Source organism: Anopheles maculipalpis, chromosome 2RL (assembly GCF_943734695.1).
Source record: "Anopheles maculipalpis chromosome 2RL, idAnoMacuDA_375_x, whole genome shotgun sequence".
Lineage (NCBI taxonomy): Eukaryota > Metazoa > Arthropoda > Insecta > Diptera > Culicidae > Anopheles > Anopheles maculipalpis.
In genome coordinates this window covers 11,918,923-11,943,152 of record NC_064871.1, presented here as the reverse complement: position 1 = coordinate 11,943,152, position 24,230 = coordinate 11,918,923, and the positions used below count along the sequence as shown (strand labels likewise).

General features: G+C 42.6%; 3 protein-coding genes and 1 long non-coding RNA gene across 4 annotated transcripts in view; 2 read left to right on the top strand and 2 right to left on the bottom strand.

Annotated features, from left to right (window-relative positions):
• Positions 1-24,230, bottom strand: part of LOC126560096 (uncharacterized) — a 428,080-nt gene that overhangs the window by 288,430 nt on the left and 115,420 nt on the right. The gene's annotated exons all lie outside the window — the stretch shown is intronic.
• Positions 1-24,230, top strand: part of LOC126559891 (uncharacterized) — a 224,337-nt gene that overhangs the window by 165,054 nt on the left and 35,053 nt on the right. The window lies entirely within an intron of this gene.
• Positions 403-3,004, top strand: LOC126557519 (pickpocket protein 28). Its single transcript, XM_050213319.1, has 7 exons — positions 403-466; positions 605-728; positions 854-1,163; positions 1,382-2,244; positions 2,318-2,409; positions 2,493-2,671; positions 2,747-3,004. Exons 1-7 carry the CDS (start codon positions 403-405, stop codon positions 3,002-3,004), a joined length of 1,890 nt encoding a protein of 629 aa, XP_050069276.1.
• Positions 3,792-4,499, bottom strand: LOC126559319 (mitochondrial fission process protein 1). Its single transcript, XM_050215455.1, has 4 exons — positions 4,417-4,499; positions 4,217-4,344; positions 4,039-4,148; positions 3,792-3,960 (listed from the first exon to the last, which is right to left on the bottom strand). Exons 1-4 carry the CDS (start codon positions 4,466-4,468, stop codon positions 3,792-3,794), a joined length of 459 nt encoding a protein of 152 aa, XP_050071412.1. The 5' UTR covers positions 4,469-4,499.

Genomic DNA, 24,230 nt, shown 5'->3' with positions numbered 1-24,230 from the left:
GACGAGCAAATCAGCCCTTCCATGGAGCATGGTGGAAGTTGCAGATTTAGAGAAGGATGCTCCGTTACCAACTTCAACTTCAATATACTATAGCCGCAGTACGTGGTGAGAACATCACATTCCACCGAAGCATATTGATCCAAAGAATCACACGGCACACCGGTTATTGACGCAGAAAAGTTACCCATAAATTCATACCCATTCCGGAACGGTACGGTAACCACAAAACCAAACAACGCTGAAAAAAGTAACCTCAAAATTAATCGATACTGTCCCGCAACGCCATTACGATTTTGGGCCAGTAAAACGGTAGCACAATAAAAGATCAAAGCATGGTTTACAGCCGCACGTGGCTTCCCGGGTAAAGTGGCGTCAATTAAGTAGAAGAGCAACAATTACAGTATGGCACCAGTGTTTCCTGCATTACACAACAACGGTCGCCTACCACACGGGGCGTTCGATAAGGGTAAGTAAGGGATGGGAAGCTGATGGCAAAAACACGTGGGTTGTAGTAATTGATTGATGAATTTAAAATTTGATTTTGCAAAAATAAATTCAAACTATTGGCTCACTTAATGGACTGTGAAATGCTTTTCACCACCAGAATTACGCACCCGGATGCATAATGAACGCGTGTCCTTTACGGAGAATCTTCGCGAGTACTGTCTCAACACCACCATACACGGGCTGAAGTACATCGGGACGGTTTCATTGACGCTGTGTGAAAGGTGATAATTTGTGGATGCACTTGGTGTCTATTTGTGGGCATTTAATCGTCTATGTTTATGATAAAATGGCGCTTCTTTTAACAAAGTTTATGGATATGTTTGCTGATTAGTTCCCGCTATTTCAGGGCATATTTTTTCCTCACATTTCTCGTTGTGACCGCATGCTCGATTTACTTCATCTCGAATGTTTACATCAAGTGGCAATCGTCACCGATCATTATCGGGCTGAATCCGATTGCGACACACATCAAAAACATTCCCTTTCCGGCAGTTACCATCTGCAACATGAACCAGGTGCGCCGGGAAGCGGCTGAACGGATCGAGCAAAACACGCTGGAACAATCAGTACTGCAAAGCATCTGTTCCATCGATGGTGACTTCAATGTGACACAGTACGAAGGGAAGTGGACCGCAGTGAAGAAGTTACTGCTGAGTGTAAGTAACACGAATGTAAATAGTAGAAATGGAAGACGGTTCCGACGGTTCCTATGATTCCGGACGGTTCTGCAAGGAAGCGTCGATTCCATTTCTTTGGAATTGGAACTGCAATCTCATGTGCCGGAATCGGATCAGAACCGTGGGTGCGTTCCAGAGAGCCCATCCCTAGTAACGAGGTCATTTAATGCCTGACCCACCTCTTCCCACACTGACAGGCAACACAACCTTGCTCCGGTATGCTAAAAGCCTGTCGGTACGCGAAACAACCGGAAAAATGTTCCGAAATCTTTCAATCCGTCTTCACCGACGAAGGACTCTGCTGTACCTTCAACACACTCGACACGGTGCACATGTTCCAGAACGCATCCGCTCCGAACATCTTCCCAACGGAGGTAAGCAGCGGTAGTGGACGCTTTCGGCCGATTCTTTGGACACCGGAGCAAGGATACGCTGACCATCCGAGTAACACCACCTATCCGCGCGTTATTGCCGGTACGGGTGTTACGATGGGACTGGCTATGGTACTCGATGCAAACGTGACCGATTACTACTGTTCCTCAACCTCATCGACTGGGTTTAAGATCATCTTTCACAGCCCAACGGAAACGCCCAAGATTACGGACTACGCCCAATACATACCGGTTGGATCGGAGAATAGGATCATCATCACGCCGAAGATTAATGATGCGGCCGATCAGATCCGAAAGGTGGCCCAGGCACAGCGACAGTGTGTTTTTGCTAGTGAAGCTAACCTGTCCTACTACAGCGTTTACTCGCGCAACAACTGTGAGCTGGAGTGTGAAGCGCAGCTAATACTGGAGAACTGTGGCTGCGTGCTGTACTATCTGCCGAAGCTGTACGAGGATACGAAAATTTGTAGCCGTGCTAATGCGCGTTGTTACGAGCAGATACGTAGCTCGATCGCGTTCACCGCGAACGATAGCTTGTCGTGCACGTGTTTGCCCGGATGTTTCGAAATTAGTTACATACCGGATGTAACGACGGCTGAGCTACAGGTGGGCCAGTTTGGAATACGGGAGAGTTTGCTAGATGATGTAAAGGACGAGCAGTACGCGAAGTAAGGGAGATGTTGTAAAGAAGGATCCTTATGAGATTTATCACGAATTGTTCTTTTCGTTTGGGACGGTTAGGAAGAATCTGGCATTGATCTACGTCTTCGTGAAAGATACATACTATCGCAGCTTTACTAAGGGCGAACTGGTTGGCTTTACGGATTTCTTATGTAACTTGCTAATCGATTTCTTTCAAGCAATCCAACAAAATGACTAACCTACTCTCACTATCTTGTCTAATACCTTCTGAAAGCAAACGTTGGAGGACTTCTGGGACTATTTCTGGGCTTTTCCATTATTTCGCTCATTGAGGTAATCTACTTCGTGACGCTCCGTCCTTACTGTGCAAAGCGAAAGCAGCCTCGCACTAACGTAAAGGACCATCATTTGGAGGCTGGCAAACTAAATGCAGCACGAAATGATCTTCTCTGGGTATGAAAGATCCCTCAAATGTGTAGCTTGGAAGATTATCTGCTCAACTTTTACGCTTTCCTTTTCACCCTTTAGTTTGGTTCAAAACCTTCCAACGCAACGATGGTTCAATTTCTCGGCCAATCGAATGACCCCAATGACTATCACCTGCAAGCAAGGCCGAATGCAATGGTAAAAGCGTATGCCACTAAGCTTAAATATCTTGTTCACTCTCGACTGCAACAGGCTAGCGGATGGATGCGCAACACGTTCCGTTCGCGAAGAAATCGTGACCTGGGAAGAGGTTTCGGACAGGAACGAACCGGCATCCGGTCATATCCGTTCTACGATTGAGGCAAGACTTTAGGCTTTATTACTGTGTCCTTCGAGTAGTTCGGGGTTTTTAGCACCATTTTGTAGTGTAGTTTAGGGATGAGCAAGTGATAGGGTGCGACGAGCCCACACACGATACGCACCCACATAGAAACATCCAATATCACTAAAAATAGTCATGGAAGCGCGTGCAATTGATGTGGAAAATTAAATTTGACAGTTACGTTTTTAAATTTTACTTAAAGGTTAATTAAACTTAGCAAAACTTTAACTTAGCGGTTTAATTTTTTTCCACATCAATTGCACACGCTTGCATAACTATTGTTGGTGATTCGCTAATGTATTGAGTGTTTCTACATCAATGGTCGAGGATTTCATATTCGCTTGCATGATTCTCTTAAGTGGGCTCACGGCACCCTATTATTTGCGTTTCCCTGTAATTGAGCTCTTTTGTGTCCTATCACTGCTAAACAAACCATCACAGTGAAGTAACAGAGTAACAATCGTTAATATCGTAATAGTTGTCTAAAACAATAGTAGCTAACAATGCACAACACACTAATAGCAGCTGTTCCTGTGTATTGTACTCATATCCCTAACTTGTCGCACTGGTAAAGCAGAAAACAGTAACAGTCCTCACCGAAGTCTTTTACTGGCACCATTTAAATCTATAATTATTGTACGAAATCTTGTTCCTGTGTTTGTGGCGCTTTGGCTAATATCCATCTTTATCGTCTTACGGAACACAACGACGTTTCGAGACAAGTTCCGAGTCTTAACCACACCCGAAACCGATGCAGAACAGCTATTATTTAACGTACTTCCGATAGGTGTTATCCATCGCGTAATCAACCGCATTATCGATCGGATGGATGATGAACGGAATGGCAAGCAGGCCGAGCATCGTTGGACCCCATTTAGCTATCGGACCTTTTACTTTGTTTGCTTTTAGGGCAGCTTTAGACAACCAGCAGATACTGTGCGTGAAAAGGGAAAGGAAATTGTTAGAAATTATATTGAATAAAATGTAGCCTTCGAAGGTGGGTTGTAGCTACCGGTTGATGGTGAACCCGGGAATGATGACCGAGGCAAACATTTGCCACAACAGCGTATCACCGGATGCAACGGCCGCTCCACGGAATCCTCCTCCAAGTATTTCTGGTTTCTGTAAATGTGATACAAAGCAGTTAAAGATGGCTTCAATTCTATTAAGAGGCGGCGGGCTCATCATACATCATATTGTTTCTTCGACTTATCGGCCGTGTCCGCCAGTACGTAACTGATAGCCACAGCATAACTCGCGTGCACAAAGATCTTCTTAATCACCGGACGGAAAGCTTCTCCAATCTCGTTCGCATATCCTTGAAATCAATCCATAGCAGAAAAAAAGACGGTCAAGGAAAACAAGTGCACGCGTGATGTAACTCCCTTACCTAGATAGCGTACCGGGGTATCCCGATACAGATCCTTCTCGGTAATTGACATCGTTGACTAGGTTGGCCTATATAATCCCTCCCCCAACACCTTATTAGTCAACAAACTCCCGCGTTTCTAACACACGGGCAAAAAAATTAGCCACTCGACAAATCCTCTTATCACCTGCGCGATAATCGACAGCTCCGTTCGCGGAATGTTCACTCACCGCGATCAATGCTTTTGTTTACATAACATTGAACCCCGTTCGTTCGGTTCAGCCAAGGCACGTGACAAAAAGAAGCGGCGGAGCGAATTTCCTCTCGTTTCACGCGGATGCTTTTCTTCGCGAACAGTACGCGTCTTTATTTTATCAGCTGTGTGATATGGTCAATCTGTCAAAACAAACAATCGTCCCCACGTGTGCACACTTTCCAGCAAGCCAGCTATGATTTTCATACGATATCATACATTTGGAAAGTGTGTCTGTTCTAAGCTTTTTGCAGTATGAAAGCTTGTTCGGAGCTTCGTGGACGGAGCTTAGAACAGACATGCAACATGTATAGTTGTTTAAACGGTTGAAGTACACAACCAGCGGACTGTAAACGCTGAATTGTTTTGTACCACGTACAAACACGGCACTGACACACCACTACCAAAGCGTGCGCACCGATGCACGGATTTGCACGGCGAGAGAAAATACACAGTCGCTAGCATTTTACACTGAAATGACGCGTTTGGTCGTCGAAACGGATCGAATAGTGTGAGCTGTCAAGGCTGGCTGCGGGCTTTGTAACGCGTATCGCGTGAAAATCGTTTTTCCCGTGCGTATGTTTTGGCGTTGCTAAATCCCATCGGTTGGATCGGTTTCGTTCCGCGTATCTTTCCCAGTGCAAAGTGATCAAAGCTTGAAAAGTTGGTGTTTTTGTCTCCTGAGAGTGCGCGCGCGTGTGTGTGTGTGTTTGTGTCTGTCGTCCGCATGATTGCGTAAATAGTGTAAGCTAGCAGCAGTTTTTCCATTTTTCTCATTGTTTCTAGCGTACGGGGGGGGGGGGGGGGGGGGTGTGGATGCAGTCCGAGAAAAGGAAAAAGAAGAAGTATCCTACACACATTCATTGTGCCTTAGCAGTTCGTCCGTCGGAAGGCCAACGCCAGTGAAATCGTCGTAGTGCCTGCTCGCTCACACCAAGCAAGGGGTGGTTGGCAATCAGGGCTGCAGTTTTTGTTCGCCCGATTTCGGAGGTTTGCCAGCCGTCGTCTTCGTAGTCGAAAGTCAAATGCGTGAATTTAGTTTTCCTTCTGCTATGCAGGCAACATTGAGAAATCCGGAAAACAGTTCAGTCTTTATGGGAATGTCTGACAGTAGTGCCCACACAAGCCGTCAACTGCAATGTATGCATACGGTTAATTTGAATTGTATTATTCTGCTCTGGTTCAACATTTTGTGGGCGCCGTGGAACGAAATTCATCGTCGACGTATGCAAATGTGGAGGCGATCGTGTGTGTTTGTGTGTGGGTTAACGAACTGCTGCTGCTGCTGCTGTGTTATGCTCTAGCAAAGCAGGCAGTGCGTTGTGAAGTTGTTTGCGTCTCTCTGTGTGTGTGGCTACGACTGCTGCAAAAAAGTGACTACAATTATGTGTTTTTGGGTGTTTTTTCTTCAATATTTATTCAAAAGAATAACCGCTGGGTCATCATAATTAACTGTGTTATGTTTTGTTCGATACCACACTTACTTGCACCAAGTCACGAAAAAGTAAAGGTTACCTGAAGGTGGTCGTTTAAGGGCAAAAAAGGCAATAAAATACCCACCAATGTTTTACAAGTGCCAGCGGCGGGAGTGTGTGTGTGTGTGTGTGTGTGTGTGTGTGTGTGTGTGTGTGATTGTTCCGATTAATTTTCCTCATCGTTTGTGGAAAGAAATTTTCCTCATCCGCTGTTCGGTAAATGATCAAGAGAATCCTTTGTTTTCAATTTTTGATTGGTCACCCTCGCGGGGTGAAGACGTACCGTCCCCCCTCTACCAATACCAATGCATTGTGAGCGCCACCCTCTAGCGCTACACACACCTACTGCTGGTGTTGGTGGGTTATTCAGCCTGCCAACTCGCGAACGAAAAGAAGCACTAAAACCACGCACTGTTGTTGCTTTTCATGCGTTATGAACGCGAATGGTTTTTCCCAAAGAAAAAGTGTAACCATTGCTGCTTGTCTCGGTGGTTGGGGAGTATAGGACACCCACACCAATCCAACGAAGGGGCAGGAAAATTATTGACCTTTTTTTGTTCGCCCCATACCAAAGTAAATCACTTTTTGAGTTCTTTTTGCTCGATTCTATTCGTTCAAAGACAGTGCAAAGTGTATTTTAATAAGACACAAAAACCTAAATGCAGGTCAGCAATACTGAATATTTATTTTCCTTTTGCCCGTTGTCTCATCATTGCTGACGTTTCGCTGTCATCGCCTGCTTGAGCCAGTGGTGCTGACGGGTGAAACACGATTTCTTTTCAGTGTGTGCGCTTGTTTTCTTTGGTCTATTTGCTACAATTTTCAGATGTCTTCTTTGCTGTGTGCGTGCGTGCGTTGAAAAGTTGAATTTATCATCTGGTGGAAAAACTGGTGGCCTCTAAGCATTCCTCGCTAATCAACAAATTGGAAAACTATTATCATTACCAGATTACACACGTACACACACACACACACACACACACACACACACACCATGCTAGGTACATGGATGCACTTCAAATGCAAAAAGCCAACAGTACAAAGTGTATTCCGCGAGATCATTTACGCCGTCTGTTTGATATAGTAATGCTAGTGGGGGAAGGTGCACCTACGTTTGTGTGCGTGTGTGTTGGTGTGTTTTGGTACGATGGCGGGGCCGTTGAATGTTTATTTTCTCGCGGCCCTCTTTTAACGTGTGTGCGTGTGTGTGTGAAAATTGTGAGGGGGACGATTTGATGGCGCCCCATAACAAGAAAGGTGAACAAAGTAAGATAACCTTTGCACGAAGTATGTGTATAGGTAGGGCACGCTGATAAAAAAGAACGTTCGATGCAAATAGCAAACAGAAAAAAAGGTTTTATTCGCATTTGAATTGTAGTGGAAAACAGATTCACCTTTTTCCAATTATTGTGGAAGTGTTGAATCGCGCGTCTTATTGATTCGTGTTTTTGTTGAATGCTTAAGTGATATGTTTACACCTTTCGATATCGTGTGTATGTGTCTCTAGGTGTGTGTGTTTATATACGCTCTGGTGCCCATAAAACGTTATCTTGTGTCTATACGCATGCATGCATTTGTGGCCAGCAGCAACAACGACCTTGGCATGCAATGAAAACAACGCAAAACAAATGTCTGAATGTGTCTTGTTTTGGTGGGGTTGCTGGTTGCTCAGGAAGTGGTGGTAGTGGGGTGGTTGGGAGAGCTTACCAACCCACTACATGTAATCCACCCCATCGCTTCATCCTTGACTACTTTGACTGTGTCACTGTATCCTAGATACCAACACAAACGCTTGTAAACTTCAGCACGGACGTGTATGAGTGTGTGTGTGTGTCACCATCGCTCGTACAGCTGACAAGAATTGGAAATTTTTCTTCACCACTGTATTGTGTTGTTTTAGGGGTTGTTTCACTCAATCATCACCAAAAGGAAATGCGTCCTCCTGTTTGTTTTGTTCTCTTCTTTGGTTTTTTCTCTTTTTGTAGGGGATAATTTATTTTCCTTTTATAACTGTATTGTGATAACATATTATCAGTGCATGAAGAAAAAAGTGGCTTGCACAAACAAGTGTTGCAATAGTATACTAAGAATAAAAGAAGATAGTAAAGGTCTGGGAAAAAGGAAAATAAATACCCAATTAAGTATCTGTTCTGTTTTTAAAATATTGAAACATTTTTACTATTTTATATAATTAGCGTATACAGTGACGAAAAATAGATAATGGGCACTTATATAATAAATTTTTAAGCCATTGCTTTCAATTCATGTACTCGGTAAAATTTTATAAAAGTTCATTAAATTTCATAAGCAATTTTATTTTATATTGCAATTTTATTTTCGTTCATAAGTGACTATCAAATTGCGAAAGAATTAAAAAAAGAACTTTAAACAACGTTAACTATTCAGCGGCGTAAAAGATTTTTTTTTACTCTCCAAGCTTTTTATTTATTTAATTATTTATGCGATGGAGTTGTTTTATAATTTTATTCAAAAATTTAATTTTGAAAAAAAAAAGATTGATGGTGATGTGTTTGGATTCACGATTTCAGAATGGCAAAAATTATTAGGGATCAATTAAATCATCACGAGGAAATGCCTAATCAATATGATTATTAAATTTACTCAATACAAGCGGTGTTGACAATACGGCACTGGACCGTCATAATTAATTATAAATAAATAAATCAATTTAATCATAAATCCAAAAAAAGATAAAAGAATTTTTTTTAAATTTTAAAGAAAGTCTTACAAAAAAAATCCATTGTAAATAGGTATTCCAATTATGTACAGCAGAAGATGGATTTATTCTTATATCCGTCACTGTAATTAGCAGCTTATTTTTTAATTATTGAACTAAAAAATCGATTTTTTCTGTTACGATATTTCAATTAACAATTTTCGCTCTCTGTCCCTTCTACGTGAGTGCATTTTGTTTGTTTCTTTATTGGAAAAAGCTCCTTGTTGTGTACCTTTACAAACGCATCGTAACACAATTTTCATTCCACTACATTCAGCTTCGCTTTGTTTAGTTTAGCAGCGCTTCGTTGTTTGGTTCGTTTTTTGATGAATTTTTACTGCCCCAGCACGCACAGTATGTGTTTGTGTCCAAAGTTCACCCGAACGTTTTCGCCTGTCGACGCTTTTATTGGACAGAATTGCGTCGGTTATTGCATTTAAATTAAAGTAACCCTTGCAGACGCACGACGGGGGGGCATAATGTTGTACCAAAGGTTTTATTATATAACACCGAAGTTGGGGGCCTCGCAACCGTACAACCCTATCTCCCAACCACCTTATTCCCAGCTCCCACCCCGCAAGACAGTGTCACGATCCTGTCAGCAGTTTGGAGGACATTCCACTGGAAGATGCATCACGCTGTATCACGGAAACTGTGAAGCTGAAGTACCTTTCCCATAGAAAGAAGAGTCCTCCGCAGTTTCTCCCTTGTCAAGGTCTCTTCCTTGCAGATGGGGAAAAAAGCAAGCCAAATTGGCAGTGGAAAAACGATTAGTACAGGTTTTAGTTGAAAAAAACAAAAAAGAAAATCGATTTGCTGTTGTCTCTGCCTCATCTCTCTCTCTCTCTTTCTCTCTCTCTCTATCTTTGTCTTTGATTCGTCATTGAGAGCAGCAGCTTCAGCACCATCCCCATCCCCAGCCAGAAGAGGGATGGTTTTTCACAGCCTTTGTGTTCCGGAGGAAAATGCTGATGGATTTTAAAGAACGTAACGTAGCTTTCGCTTTTGTTGTTGTGTTGTTCGTGCTTGCCTTGCCGTAGACAGTTTTTGTGTTGCGCTTGTGTGTGTGTGGGTGGTCGAATTTTCCTCCGTACTCTCCATTGTGGTGGTCCAGCTGATGTGTTCACGGTTACCAATACAGGCACGACTGCTGCGAGTTTATCTGTTGCAAATTTTCGTCTTTCTTTTAGAATGTTTTTCCAGGCAAAAGTGGACAAATTTCTCCAACAAAGAAAGTTATTTTGGGATTTCAATAAAAAAGATTGAATGAAATCTTATTTTATCCCCCGTTTTTTGCTGTGCCCATTACGTCATACGAAGGATTCTACAGAAATTCCATCAAATTATTAATAGCAACCGTCCTTTTTTTTTTGCATATTCTTTAATGTCAGCTTAAATTAAATTTTGTAAATGTGTAAAGCAATTTTTGGAATCGACTATGTTGTGTTGATTATTTCAAGTCAAATGCTGATGCAAGTGATAAAAAGCATGTCGTAATGACTCAAGAGTTGGGCTTGATGGGAGGCTCTTGTTGAGCAGTTTTAGTTTTAGTTTAAAAATAAAGCGCATAAATTGTTTAATCAGTGTAAAATAATATAAAACTATGTTCTATAAAGTGTGAATTTTCAGTCTTTTTTGCGAGTGAAAAAATTAAAACAAAAAATTGCATCAGTGAAGTTAAAAAAAAATTGTGCAAACTTTGTGTGTGTCTCGTGTGTGTCTATGTAATTTGGAAAAGCATGTGAAAAACTGTGAAAAACAGTGAAAAAATTGTATAAATCCTAGCGATAGAAAAAAAATCTAACCAAACCCAATCGTTTGATCGGTGTCGGTGAAGCATAAGTACACTTAGTTTAAGGGGTTAAAGGGCCCCACCCCACTGTACTAAAAGCTTCTGAATGTGTGCAGCCGGTGTAGCCGTGTGTATGCGTTTCGATGCGTTTTGCCATGAGCAAAACTGACCGTGCACCATCGTCGATGCGAAGCAATGCTCAAAGGATTATTGTTGGCAAATTTTAGCTGCTGTAGTACGTTGAAACTTTGCCACAGAGAAGGATTATACAGCGATTCATAAAGAAAAGGTAAGTGTGTGGAGCAAGGAAATGGGCAAACTGGTTAAGTATATTAAGCCCCCAAACGATGTGAAGGGTTGAAATGAAATTAGTTTAAAAACGTTTTTGATGGGGAAGCAAGTGAAGAAACATTAATCTGCTGGACACATTTCCTCGATGATAAGCAATAATTGTATTGTTTTCCCGGAAAATTTACTCCTCCCCCCCCCCCCCCCCCCAAACCTCTCCCACCGAATTTAAACGCTTGCCTTGAAGGGGAAAAATCAAGCATGATTCTTCCTGCTGGCGCCGGCTTATAATTAACTCAAAACACATCAAGCACTCACACACACACACACCCATACCTGTACAGGAATTGTAGAGATGCAGGGAGAAACGATTAAAATCGAATCAACCAATTAACGAAGCATTCTTTTTCCCGCGGCAATCCGGCTACCCGTGGCCACGTGGAGTGCCCTCCCAATTAGCTAGAAATTGAATCAAACTCCCAAGCGCAACGAAACATCGGCTTCGTGTAGGGAGGGAGGGTGCGATGATGGTGAGAATTAGCTTTTGCGAAAATGGACCAGAAAATGGCGCACGTCAACGTTCTCGCTAAAGTTTGAGCTGAGTTCTGGGAAAAGAACATTTTTAATGGCTATTTTTTTTTGTTTTACTCAAATACTAAAAAACTAATCCGGAAGCAGGGTCGCGCAAATCGCACTAGATTTGGGGATGTACGCATTTTCGCAAAACACAGTAAATGATCAAAGAAAAAAACTTGCCAAAAGCAGCTGTGGCAGTAACCTTCTCCACGCCAAAAAAGCATTCGTCACGCAATGTGGTTTTGATGTGCAATTTTTTTGTGTGTTTTTTGGTATCCGTCAAATCCCTCCTCTCGAAAGCAAGGCCATCGACTGGTGGTGCGGTTTGCTGGCGGATACTTCAAAGACGGGAGAACGAGGTTCACTGTTCGATTGAATGCAGAGCGTTATTGGGTGGAAAAGAGGAGATGTCGCTGTCACGTGTTTGTTGGGTCTGCTTGTGGGGTTTTGTCGGTTTTTTTTACTACCCCCGGTGACGGTGACTGCTGCATGATCGATTAATGGAAAAATCATTGGTTGCTGATGAAATGTCCTACGGCTTTGGGGCCTACCAAAAAGTTCGAAAATCTCTCATACAAAAGCAATGGTTTTGTATTTAGTTTTTTGACAATCTTTTGCTTTAGATTGAAATTAAGTTATTCATAAGAATATGGAATTAATGAATAATATTTTTTCCAAGCTTTAGGGAGATGAAGAACTCAAGAACTACCGGTAAGCTGATTAAACTTTAGGGTTCAATCGAATATTAGTTTAGTATCACATCCAGTTGAGATTTATGCATCCCTGGGATAAGACAACTTAGGCGTAGTCCATTAGACTAGGCCCTTTAGGCAAGGTCGATTAGACAAGACTTTTTACGAGGTCCCTTAGATGAGGTCCCTTAAAACAGGTCCCTTGAATCAGGTCGCTTAGGCGAAGTACCTTGAACGAGGTCGATTGAGCGAAACACACACCCTCCCCTCTCTCCCACCTTGGACGAGACCCATAAGACGCAGTTCCTTGGACGAGACCCATTACACGAGATCTCTTGGAAGAGACCCATTAGACGAGATCCCTTGGAAAAGGGACGCCATAAAAACTTTTTACGCCACAAACCGAAACCCTTTGGACGGATCTTTGGGGGGATCGTGTTTTACGATGTCCTTGAGCAAAATCCTTTAAACGATGCTCCTTGGGCGATGCTCTTAGGATGAGGCTTTACTAGTCGAGTCCCATGAGACGCGACCTTTTCGCGAGGCCCCTTAAACGAGGCCGCTTAGACTAGGCCCCTTGGACGGGGCTCCTTGGTGAAGGCTCCTTCGACGAGTCCCCTTGGACTAAGCCCCTTGGACGAGGCCCGATGGTTGAGGCTCCTTCCCTTCAACGAGGCCCACAAATTGAGGTCCCTTGTACGTGACAGATTTGACGGCGAGGCCCTTAGTGGCTGTCATCCATTGGTTGGACATTTTGATTTCCGACTCCATTGCATGATATCTTGCCTTGAAAATACAGCTGTTGATTTATATCACGATAAATAAAATATTTTCCTTAGTTGGTCAGTTAGCCTTCAGCTTCACCTATCCGTCCGCAGATATTATCAATAAAAGCATTTCCATTCTCCCATAGCATTGCTCTTCTGTCCAATAATAGAGATGATCGAAGAAACCTGAAATTCTCTTTCGAAAGACCTGTAACCTTGCAGCGGACAAACCACCACCAAACACAGCGCTCCACAAAGTAATTAAGCGATATCTTACTTCTCACCTTATCGATTGCCATCAGTAGTAGTACTGGCAGAGGCGTCCGCTCTCCAAACCACCATGTTGGTTCCCTTGCGTTGACATGATTGATTGATGTTTCATTGATCGTATCACGACGCCGAACAACAAAAACGTCCCCACTTCGTGCTTGTGTATTGGTTCCAAGGGGTCTAGACACAGTGAGATTGAGTTTTCTTTTTTTTTTTTTTGCCTGCCTCGTTTTCCCAACGACTCCATGTCGCTTACTCTGATGTAAAATGGCATCCTTTTTCGTGAACAACTCGTTGACTGGCTCATCAGAACACCGTGCCTGCTGAGATCATTCGGTATAGTGATGATGGTGGTGGGCCTGGGATGGATTGGGATGTCAGGAGAGCATGTCGTTGCCTTACTGAATTTGGCGTCCTTCCCTTGTTTGGAGGAATTTGTTACCGTTTTTGTAGGTACTCGATGAGGCGTCGAGAGGGGACTCGATTAAGGACGGTAGAAGCTATTAGCGAACAGAAAAATTAAGTCGCATTGCAGCTGTGTCTTCGGGACCTGTTTGAAACTGGCTCCATATCATAGTTGTGTCCCATTTGAAGCATCTATTTTGAGTAATGGAATGTTAAGTGAGGTTATTATTTTTTGTTAGTTCATTTTTCTATCCTTTTCCCCGTTTTCTTAAGGCTTTAAGCCAGCAAAAAATTGGGCCACTCAGCACCGAATTCTACCAGGGACAAACAACACAAGAAAAACCCCGTACTGTCTCGTCCGTTTATGCACCATTTGTTTACCATGTCCGAGCTCTAGGAATTTTTCCAGTCTTTTACTGTCTCTGCGGAGGATCGTTAGCCTCTTCGCCACTCTCCATTTTCAGTCTGGTGACCTCAATACGACCGCTGCAAAAAGTTGTGCTGGAAAAGAAGGTACAAACACACACGGCCTTGCCAATGTAAATGCAGAACATTGCACCGCGGTGTGCCCTCCGGTGGTGGGATTTATTTACCATCCAACAGCCTTCTAACCGCTAGCGAGAAGCAGGAAGTGGACCTGGTGCCTTATACTTGAACCACTTCAAATGGTTATTACAAGCACGTGTAATAAATGCTCCAGTTTCTTGGAAGAAGTACTTGTAGCAGGAGAAGACATTTCGTGTTTCAATGTCGTCTGACTTCAAACACACGCGCCCGTCCGGACTATCGGAATTGTTTATCAAATGAAGGTATTGCGTGTTGAATAGTTAATGTATGTAAGCGTTGGTCATTTTATGATCCATGGTGGGCCTTCCTTACCGGGTTTGCCTTGGATGGTGCTTATATACACCTCTGCTAGTTGGGGGAATTACAATCTGGGCCTCAAACTGTGCCTTCAGATTCATTTTTCTCTGCCTTGGGTGGAATCACTGCATGAGTGGAGAAATGCATGGGTTGTTAATCATTTCGTAATGCTTTATTAAACGACATTTGAATATTAAAGTGTATCAGTTTTTCATTTTAATTTATTTAAGATAGGACCTCTAACGCTCGTTGAAGAATCGCTTCCAACTAATGAGCTGCACAGAAAATCACATCTAGGAACACTTTAAATGAGTTCTAGAAAACTAAAATTCAAATACAACGAAAGATTATTAAACGTTGCGTGATTCACACTCCAGAATCTCATGCGTCCCAGTAATGTACATACTAAAGCCATCCCTTCTTCTATTGTGACTCTCTCTTGTCAGCGGAATCAGGCTGAAATCGCTACTTAGTATTGCAAAGTATACACACATTACACTACCCTTTAGAGCTTCATTGCGACGCAGGTACACATCACGTGAATAGTTTATGCACTTGAGAACTCGAAGCTGTTTGCTTTGAGAATCTGTGACGCAAAGCAGAAGGGGGGGTGGTGTTCGATGATCTCTCCTCCCCCCGTTTTCTTGGCTGGATTGCACCGGTTTCTCCTCTCGACGTGGAAGATGATCGATCGTAACTATTGCCTGCTTATCGTACTTGTGTGTATATAACATGGAGAGTTCATCGACACATCAGTAAAGTGTGTTGTTGGGGGGATGTAGGGGAGGACGTGTATTAGGAGGTGAAGCTGATAAGTGCAAACAACTATTGCAGGTTTATATTGCAGGACAAGTCAGGGCGATAGTGAGCATTTGTTGAAAAAGTTTCTGCAACTAGCCAGCCGCTCACAGTTGGCTTTCAAAATTCCTGTTTTGAGATTCGAACCCACACCTTTCCGCATTGTTGAGTGATGGCTTACCGGAGGTACTATTTAAGCGAACTATTTTGTTACGTTTAAAACCTTATAACGTTCGATCGTGCCTACTACGGCCTTCACCGTCTGCTGAGATCTAGAAGACTTCGAGGCGGCACGAAATGTGAGATATAACGCACACTGATTCGCCCGGTGGTCCTATATGTCCACGATTCTTAGAGCATCCGAGTGGAAGATGCAAACGCTCTTGGCGTGTTTGAGCGTCGCTTCCTCCGGACCATCTTTGGTGGTGTGTTCGAGCATGGAGTGTGGAGAAGAAGGATGAACCACGAGATTGCTGCCCTATACGGAGAACCGGACATCCTGACGGTAGCAAAGATCGGCAGGATACGATGGCTGGGGCATGTTATGAGGATGACGGACTCATGCCCCGCCAAGAAGGTATTCGTCAACGACCCCCAGTTCGGCAGGGGTGTACAGTGAGTTGGTTGGCTGGATCCGGTTAAGCGAGACCTGCCGGAGATCGGGTGCCTAATGATGAGCAGGCCAACATGATGATGAACCTTCGATCGTATGATTTGTGTTTCTCGTCTCGAGTAAAATAAAATGGCTCATTAAAATTGTCTAAAAAGGTATTAAAAAATAAATTACTTATATGAAAAAGAGTGAGCCAGGAATAAATAAAAACAGTTCACCGTATGTGTGTCCCTACATTTGCTGTACGTTGTATCGTGGTACATTTATAAACAAATAATTAGGTCATGGGAAGCAGACTTGGTACACGACTGCAACGTTCTCAGTCTTTCCCGCCGTCCTCATCCTTGCAATAACTTTCGCTCTTAATCCCCTGGTCACCCATAAGTCACCATTGCACATTCCCGTCAAAGTTCGGTAAAGACGAGGACGCTTTCTTGGCACCAGAGCTAATAGGTAGGGGGGGTGTAAATAGCACACCAAAAGAGTGTGTCTGTCTCTACTCTCGACCGCGGAAGCGTGGGAAGCGGATGCCGGAGATAATTTACTGTGAATCCATGCAAACCACGCGCAGGCAAGTAATGCTTGCCACACTCAGCGGGAAATTTTGTTTGTGCAAGTGTTTGGCTGGAATGGGTTTTTATTTATTTATTAGACCTTTCCTTCCCGTGCAATAATGCGCAGTTGAAAAGGATGCTTTTGTTTGCCATGCTTTTGGGAAATGCTGTGAAGTCATCTCCGGCTGGTGTAAAATTCGTGGACCACACCATTCCATTCCACACCAGCTGTGTTGGTGTTCATCCTGATTAATATAAGCTAACGCTCTCGATCAAGGTTGTTCATGCGTAATTCGCAACAGAACGCGTCACGGTATTTTCAGTCATCGTCTCACGACCAAGCGCAAAAATAAATAATTTGTACACCATTCGGCCGATTGAAGAATTGGCCATTGGCCGTGGAACCAATTGCACCAGTTTTTTTTTTTTTTTTGCGAACCCCGCCCTGGGAGTTTTGGTTTTATTTCCTAGCAAATGGTTTTCAAGGTTTTTCGATCAATTTTAGATACGCTCGTTCGAGTTCATTGATTATTAGTTCCTTTGTTGTGTTCGGCGGGATTAGTCGCCACTGTGAAGGTTTACCATTTTCTGCCAATTACATGTATATAAGCTATCCAATGGTAATACTTTGTGTATTAAACCTTTGAAGAAAAGAAAAAAAGCAGACATATTAGCTCCACAACGGCGCGTACAGAAAATAACGTCTATCGATTATTCATGAGCACACGCGGCGTTACAAATGGTGGCGCAATGGCGAAATCAATTGACTTTCTCCATCATCAGCATTTCCTTCCGACTTTTTCCGTTTCTCGAGTACCCGATATTTGCCTTCATTTTGTCGTGTGGGATGTGCTTTCCCTTTGCAGATGCAGAAAAAACTAGTTTCTTATGGCCTTTTCCATACAAATAAATCATACCGAAGAGGAGAGGATCAAAACATCTGCAAAAAAGCGCCACAGGTAAAAGATTACATATCTTTCCTTGCCCGCCGCTTAAATATCGTCCCCTACAATGTTTGCCACAGTGCTAAGCTTTTTGCACGCTTCAGTATTTAGTTTAGGACGGCTTCTCTTCTTGACAGTGAAGCGATGATAAGCAAACGATGCACACTGCACAAATGTAACAAGCTTCAAGCGGTTGTTTTTCCCTAGTATGGCTTGCAAAGTATGTGAGCCTCAGATTGTTTTGTTGTGCGTTTAGTATAAAAACAAAAATACGATTAGATTAAGTAGCAAATCAGTGCGCCAGCTTCTCTGGTTTGATCTGGATTCGTGGTGGATGGTAAATTCACTCGATTGCTGGACTGGCTTCAAGTGACGTCGGTGCGAAGTGATTGATTATATTGTTTATAATAGACTATAGATAGATATAGTAGAATAGATTATATAGTTTATAATTTATAATTTATAAACTGGTGAAATCGTATTACCCATCACGAATATAGTGGAAATAGAGTTGAGCTACGTATTGGGAGTTGTTAATTAGCCTGTTTAGTGAGCTTCATATTAAAGATGCAAAAAGCTACTTTTTTAATTCACCTAAAGAATTGATTCACTCTTATTCCTTACCCCATTGGGATTAAATTCTTTCAATAACCCTTTTGAGAGTCATTAGTCGACAGAGAGATTCTAATCGCAAAGAGTTTTTGCAATTCTTTTGAGATTTACATTGAATAAGGCAAAAAATGAGTCTGAGAGATCTTCATTTCTCTTTCCTTTTTTTCTTAGTCTACGATTCGATTCACAAAAGAGTTGTCCCAATCGCAATCGAGTTCGAATCCCAATCGAGTCCCTGTCGGATCGGATGCGTAAATTAGGATTCAATCCGATTCGAATCTTTCTAGGGATTTAATCTTTGAGTCTTTCTAGTCCTGAAGCTGTCAACACTACTCAGTACACACAAAACTGCTCCGCATAATCCAGAGATTGTTTAATTTTTTATGTGAAATTATTCGTAAACTAATAATTACATAAATATACTTCATATACAGTATTGGACAAAACAAGTGCAATTGTGAGAAAGATGTTTTTAAGTTGATTGAAACAGCACTTTTCGTGTTTATTACAACAAAATCTTGATTATACATACATAGCAATTAATTTAAAAAATAAAAAAAGTCAACGTTTTCTTCCTGGACAAAACAAGTGCAACTTCGCGTGATCAATGAAGTTTTGTAGAATAGCTGCTCACGCCTTTTTGATTTGTGCAAACAACTGATCCTTGCGTCGAACACCTTCACGATCATTTCGCTGATTCACAGAGACTTTCAGAATTTCTTCAGAAATCAAAGGTTTTTTTTTCGCAGGACGTCGAGAGAACAATCTGGTTTCAACGGCACGTCGTCTGATTGTACGTACCGAAACAGATAACTGCATATCCATTCGCACCTTGAACGAAGATATGAAAGAATCCTTTTTCATACTTCGTACGATCATAGTGTTCTCTCTTGGCGTGATAGACCGTGGTCTTCCACCTCTTGTGTCCACATAAATCTTTCCGGTTGTACGAAATTTTAAGCACAGTCTGAAACGGTCCATTTTTTCACCTCATACTTGTCACAAATAGTTTTTCGTGATGTTCCACTCTTGAAAACATCGATTATTTTCTTTCTTAGTTTCACTCCAAGGTTGTCAGGTGTCATTTTGGTGTCTAGTAACAAAAATATAGCGAGAGCGTCAGTACTGACCTTGCTCAATGTTACAATAATGCAAAAAGAACTTTTTTTCAGCAAACGAATCTTTTTCAAACGTAAAACAAAGTTTTTAGATGATGCTGGTAGAGATAATAGTTCAAAGGAGCGAGAAGTTGAAGTACAAAACATTCGCTCTGATCTGTCAATTTGACAGCTAATTGCTGCAATAAACATGTAGCAAACATCTAGACTTCTGAACCGTCAACTGTAGTAAGTGTCTCATTTTCGATCTCGAAAAATTAAAATTTGCTGATCCATTTTATGCTCTATTTTTGCTCTATTTGAGTTGCACATGTTTTGTCCAATACTGTATAATAGCGCAAAATAAAATCAACATTTTCTTCTATTTTATATTTCAACATTCTTGCTAGCTTCTCGTGCTTAGTTCCACTCGCGTTCCCAACCCGGAATTCATTGAAACGTGGCCTAAGCAAGTTTTCCTTTCTCTTTCTCGTTGGGTTTGGAAGTTTTTTTTTTTTTTTGCTTCACATTCCATTCCACCCGATGGAATCGCGTTGGATCAACTTTTATGAATGAATGTGGTCCTCGGTGTGTTGCATCGTCTGCAATATCTCGGTGTCTAAGAGAGAGAGAAAGAGAGAGGGATACAGCGCAGTACCCCGATGCTGCGATTTGCTTTTACTTGCAGCATTTGCTCTTGCATGAGCTGGAGAAAATATTTGTGAACACACACATACACCGTGCACAGTGAAAGTCTGATGGTCTTTTTTCCGGAGGCTCATCTCACTCACTTCCTTCCAGTCACCTTCATTGCAAAGGGATCGTTTGACGACGACGACGCTATCTGCAATGCGTTCGTTTGCCTTGGTGTTGCATGCGCTGCTCGTTGCAGTCTCTGCATGCTTCTTATATCTGGCAGAGTCGCTGTCCCTGAACGTGGATTGAAAAATGAACATTCCTATTAAACCCATACAGCTTGTCGATATTTTAACTAACAAAAATAAGGCCAACGGAAAGGGTGTGTCTGAATCATTTCAATCACGTACACGGTTTCGAAAATAGTGCACTGTCTGTCTTCTGGAAGGTGCTTCATGCATCATGCCCACCTGATTAAGACGTGCTTTGTTTTGCGCTATTCACCACCAGCACACGAATGGCATTGCTTTCTTTTGCTGCGGCTTTCCTCACTGTGCCGACAAATAGCCGTTTGCAGCATTTGCAAACGAAAGCAAACCACGCACAGCACACCGTCTGTTCTGCTATCGTGAGATGCGTTTCGATGCATTTGTTTTCTGTGTGTGCGTGTGTGCGCTTGGCGGATGCATCGTAATCGCATTGCAAGTGCATTCTGCAGTCCGCACTCTGTTCGGTTGTGCGTGATCCCTTTTCTTGATTTGATTCTCGAATTTGCTTCTGCACACTCCACGCGTTGGTTATAAAGGCACACAACTTTGCGTGCTCGTTTGGTAACTAGATGGAATGGGGGTTGTTTTTGCGATTTTTGGTTTTCTTTTCAACCATTTAATTGTTGGGTGCCATCATCCATTTTTGCTTGGTTTTTATTTTCTTTTTTTCCACCAAAAATTAAAAATGTTCAACAAAGCTCCCCGTGCCTCCAACCTCGGTGAGCAATCGTTTGAAGCAAAGGGTATTTGATTAACTGGCATTTAATGTCTAATGGTTAAGATGGGGTTTCAAAATTAAAAAAAAGAACTATTCCGCCAACAGAGCAGCACAAACTGCACGCAAAACGGCACGAGGAGCATAAGAATGGGTGTTTGTAGCACCAAGTTTATATTTTTCGTAACGTTGATTGACAGTAATTGTGTGTGTGTTAAAAATAGAATTAATTTTTTTTTTTCACTTCTTCTTCTTATTATTATTATTCTTGGCTTAACGACCTTCTAGGTCACGTCGCATACTTTATTTATTAGACTTATTGGTACCACGTAATTGGATAGTTACTCCTCACTATCGGATGGGATATGAACCATAGTCCTGCCGTGTGAAGACCGGCGTCGCTGTCGCCTACAACACTAGCCCTCACTTATTAATAGAAAAATTTTCAAGTTACTTGCAGCCTTTCACATGTGATGTGGCACAATTAGCAGTACTTTTGGACCGCATTAAGGTTGCTCTCAGCTCATCACCGGAATGACTTTGTTTCTATATCAAAAAGGTTATCCTCAAAGCTTCTGTTTAAGCCTCTTTATAATAAGCCTCTTTTTAATAATAGCCTAAGGCTGGTGTCATTGCTCAGTGGCATGCCACTGACATGCCAACTGCAAGGGAAATGTATGGAATTTGACTTTGACGTTCAACCTCATCTGTCAAATCCCATACATTTCCCTTGCAACTAGTGGCATGCCACCGAGCAATTACACCAGCCTAAGTCAGATGTTTGAATGTTGAAAGCTGTTTTAATTTCGGCCAATTTTTTATTTCCACACTGGGAAGTGCTATTTGAACCGTCCTTTGAAGCTCTACTGTATTTCTACTCTAGTGCTGATGGGTAAAATCTTGTCTCGGAAGCTACATAAAAAAGTAATGATGAGAATTTCGTTCCGAAACTATTAAGATTCGTTCTGTTCCTTCAATGGTCAACGATCGAACTTAGGTACACATAAAATCATAAAGTAGATTTTGGTGATCCTACATTCTGTTGTCCATGACTCAAAGGGAAACGTGCTTACTAACTTCATTTGGAACTCGGTTAGCTAAGCACTTTGATACGTATCTACATAAATCTATTTGATTGAGAAAAATTCATATCAAGGTGATATAAATTTGTTTAAAGGATTAAATTCAAGTTCAACAAAATCATTAGTCTACGTTTCAATTGCTTCGTGGACATAATCTGACGTGCCCGAATATAATTATTGAATTTTTACACCACTAAAATCTAATGATTTTGGTGTTCGCTGGTTTTGGCTGTCGGTTTGTATGAGGTGCAAGCAGCAATTTTGCCACGAAACGCCAAAAGACATATAAAAAAACTCATTTAAGACTTAAGGCTTAAGGTATAAGACCCCAATTTTATATTATTGCGTCTACTCTCTGTACAAGTAATTTGAAGCCTATGATTGTTTGACAAATTGGGTGTTTCTTCTACTTCGCTTGTGCGTGCTTATCCGAATCTCTACACTCTCTAAGGAAACGTCTGCCTTTTTTCAACGGTATTGTGGTGTAGACAGGAAAATTTCTGATTGAAGAAGGTTAAAAGAACCTGAAAATTTTAAATATAAACTGGTTCCGTTCCGGAACTTTCGGAACGGAAAAATAGACCTTTACCATCACTACCGAAAAGGCAGACCCAATACCTTTTACAGTTTACTTTTTCTGGAGAAGAAATCGAAATGAGAAAATACTTTGTAAAATGTGTTTTCGCATTTTCAAGCTATTTTTTTTTAATTTATTCCATTTACCCTAAATCTATTAGGAGATCTTGGGATATTCTGGTCACATGTCTGCTTCAACTTGATTATTAGATAAGACTGCGAACCGAACGATTTATACAACGCCCCACGCCGAGGTGGAAACTTTCCAACGGAACTTGCTGAGTGCGCCGGCAATCTTTTCCCTCCCCACAAAACTACCACTACCACCCCTTGTCCAGGTGATGGGTGGTCATGGGTGATTAATCGAAGCGGTGCAGACAGAAACTGGTGTGTGTGTGTATGTGTGTGTGTGTGTGTTTCCCCGGGTACAGGCTCGCCAACACGAGAAAGCCAATCATCCTGTTGATCTTGTTTCTTTGCCACGAGAGGCTCAACCGGCCCCTGCGCTCGCTCAAAAAAGGGCAGTCTTTGGGGCCAACCTTTCTTCTTCCAGCGTGAATTGGAATGTCTGCAAACCACGGACCAGATCATCGACCCCTCCGGTTGCATGCAGCACCAATTTTTTCCGCACATCGCGCCGTAGTTGCGAACTTTCCTCCCCAAAACGCTGGCCGTTTGCTTCGGTATGCCTTGCGCTCACACACATTGGCTTTTTGGTACGTTTTGTCGTGTGTTAGTGCCACACCAATGAATGGAGGAGACACAGTCACATACACACACACACAGGTACATGGAATATTGATGGGTAGCCCCGGGGAAACGTACGGCCGTGACCAAACATGGGCCGACTGTGATGTGCCAACCCGCCTCCCACTAGAGTCGCCCGCCCAGTCTTCCCCCTTCCGATGGGGGAGGTTCGAGAGATCTTTTGCCGCGATCGTTCTCCGGTCAAGACCGGGTGTCGCAAGGCCGTGCACCACCATGCGCGTAACAAACAACTCGCTTCGTGTACGTGCGTTGAGCGGAGGAAGGGGGTCTCTATCCGTCTGTCAACCCAGCACACTCACTGGCGGTCCTCGCTGGCATTGGTTTGGGTCTCGTTGTCATTTTTCGCCGGCACTACGATGTCTTGGTGTTGGTCTTCGTCTCGGTGGTGAACGTGCGGTTTTCTGGTGCCGGATATTGCCGGTTGATCTCTGCTGCAGTGTCGCGAGCAGCGCAGTGTTTGTCCACGTGTGCTCAATTTGATGTGCCTTTCTTTAAGACTTCAGGTGGTGCTGCAATTCTGGACGATTTTTTACGTGCGTGTAGTTCGATGTTTTACAGAAATAGTCTCATCGTACTCAGTTTAGTGTCTGTGGGAGTCATCAGGAAATTCCAAGCAAAAAGGGAAAAGAAAGTAGTGAAGTGTGTCTAATGCTTTGCCAATGCCACTCACGATCAATGCATGGTGAAGGCAAGAATTCGCTTAGAGTTATCGAAATTCTTCCAATCTTAGTTGCATGTTGCAAGAAGTGATGATTGTACGTACGGATTCATCCTCCAGCTGCAGACAAGCGGAAGAGTTTGAGGAAGAATGGGACCTGATGCAGTATAATCAATACTTGGGCCAAGCCACGACTTTCCAAGCAAATCACGAGGTAATGGATCTACTTTAGGCCCTTTAAATCCGGAGTTCCTTATGTTAAAATCCCATTTTATTCGGAACTCCAGCGCTCTTTGTCAATTTCCTTGAAACCGTCTGCTCGTGTTGCTGATAAATGGTTGACACAAATAAATTGATTAACCCCTGCAAGGGGTAGATAAGTGATTTCAAGAAA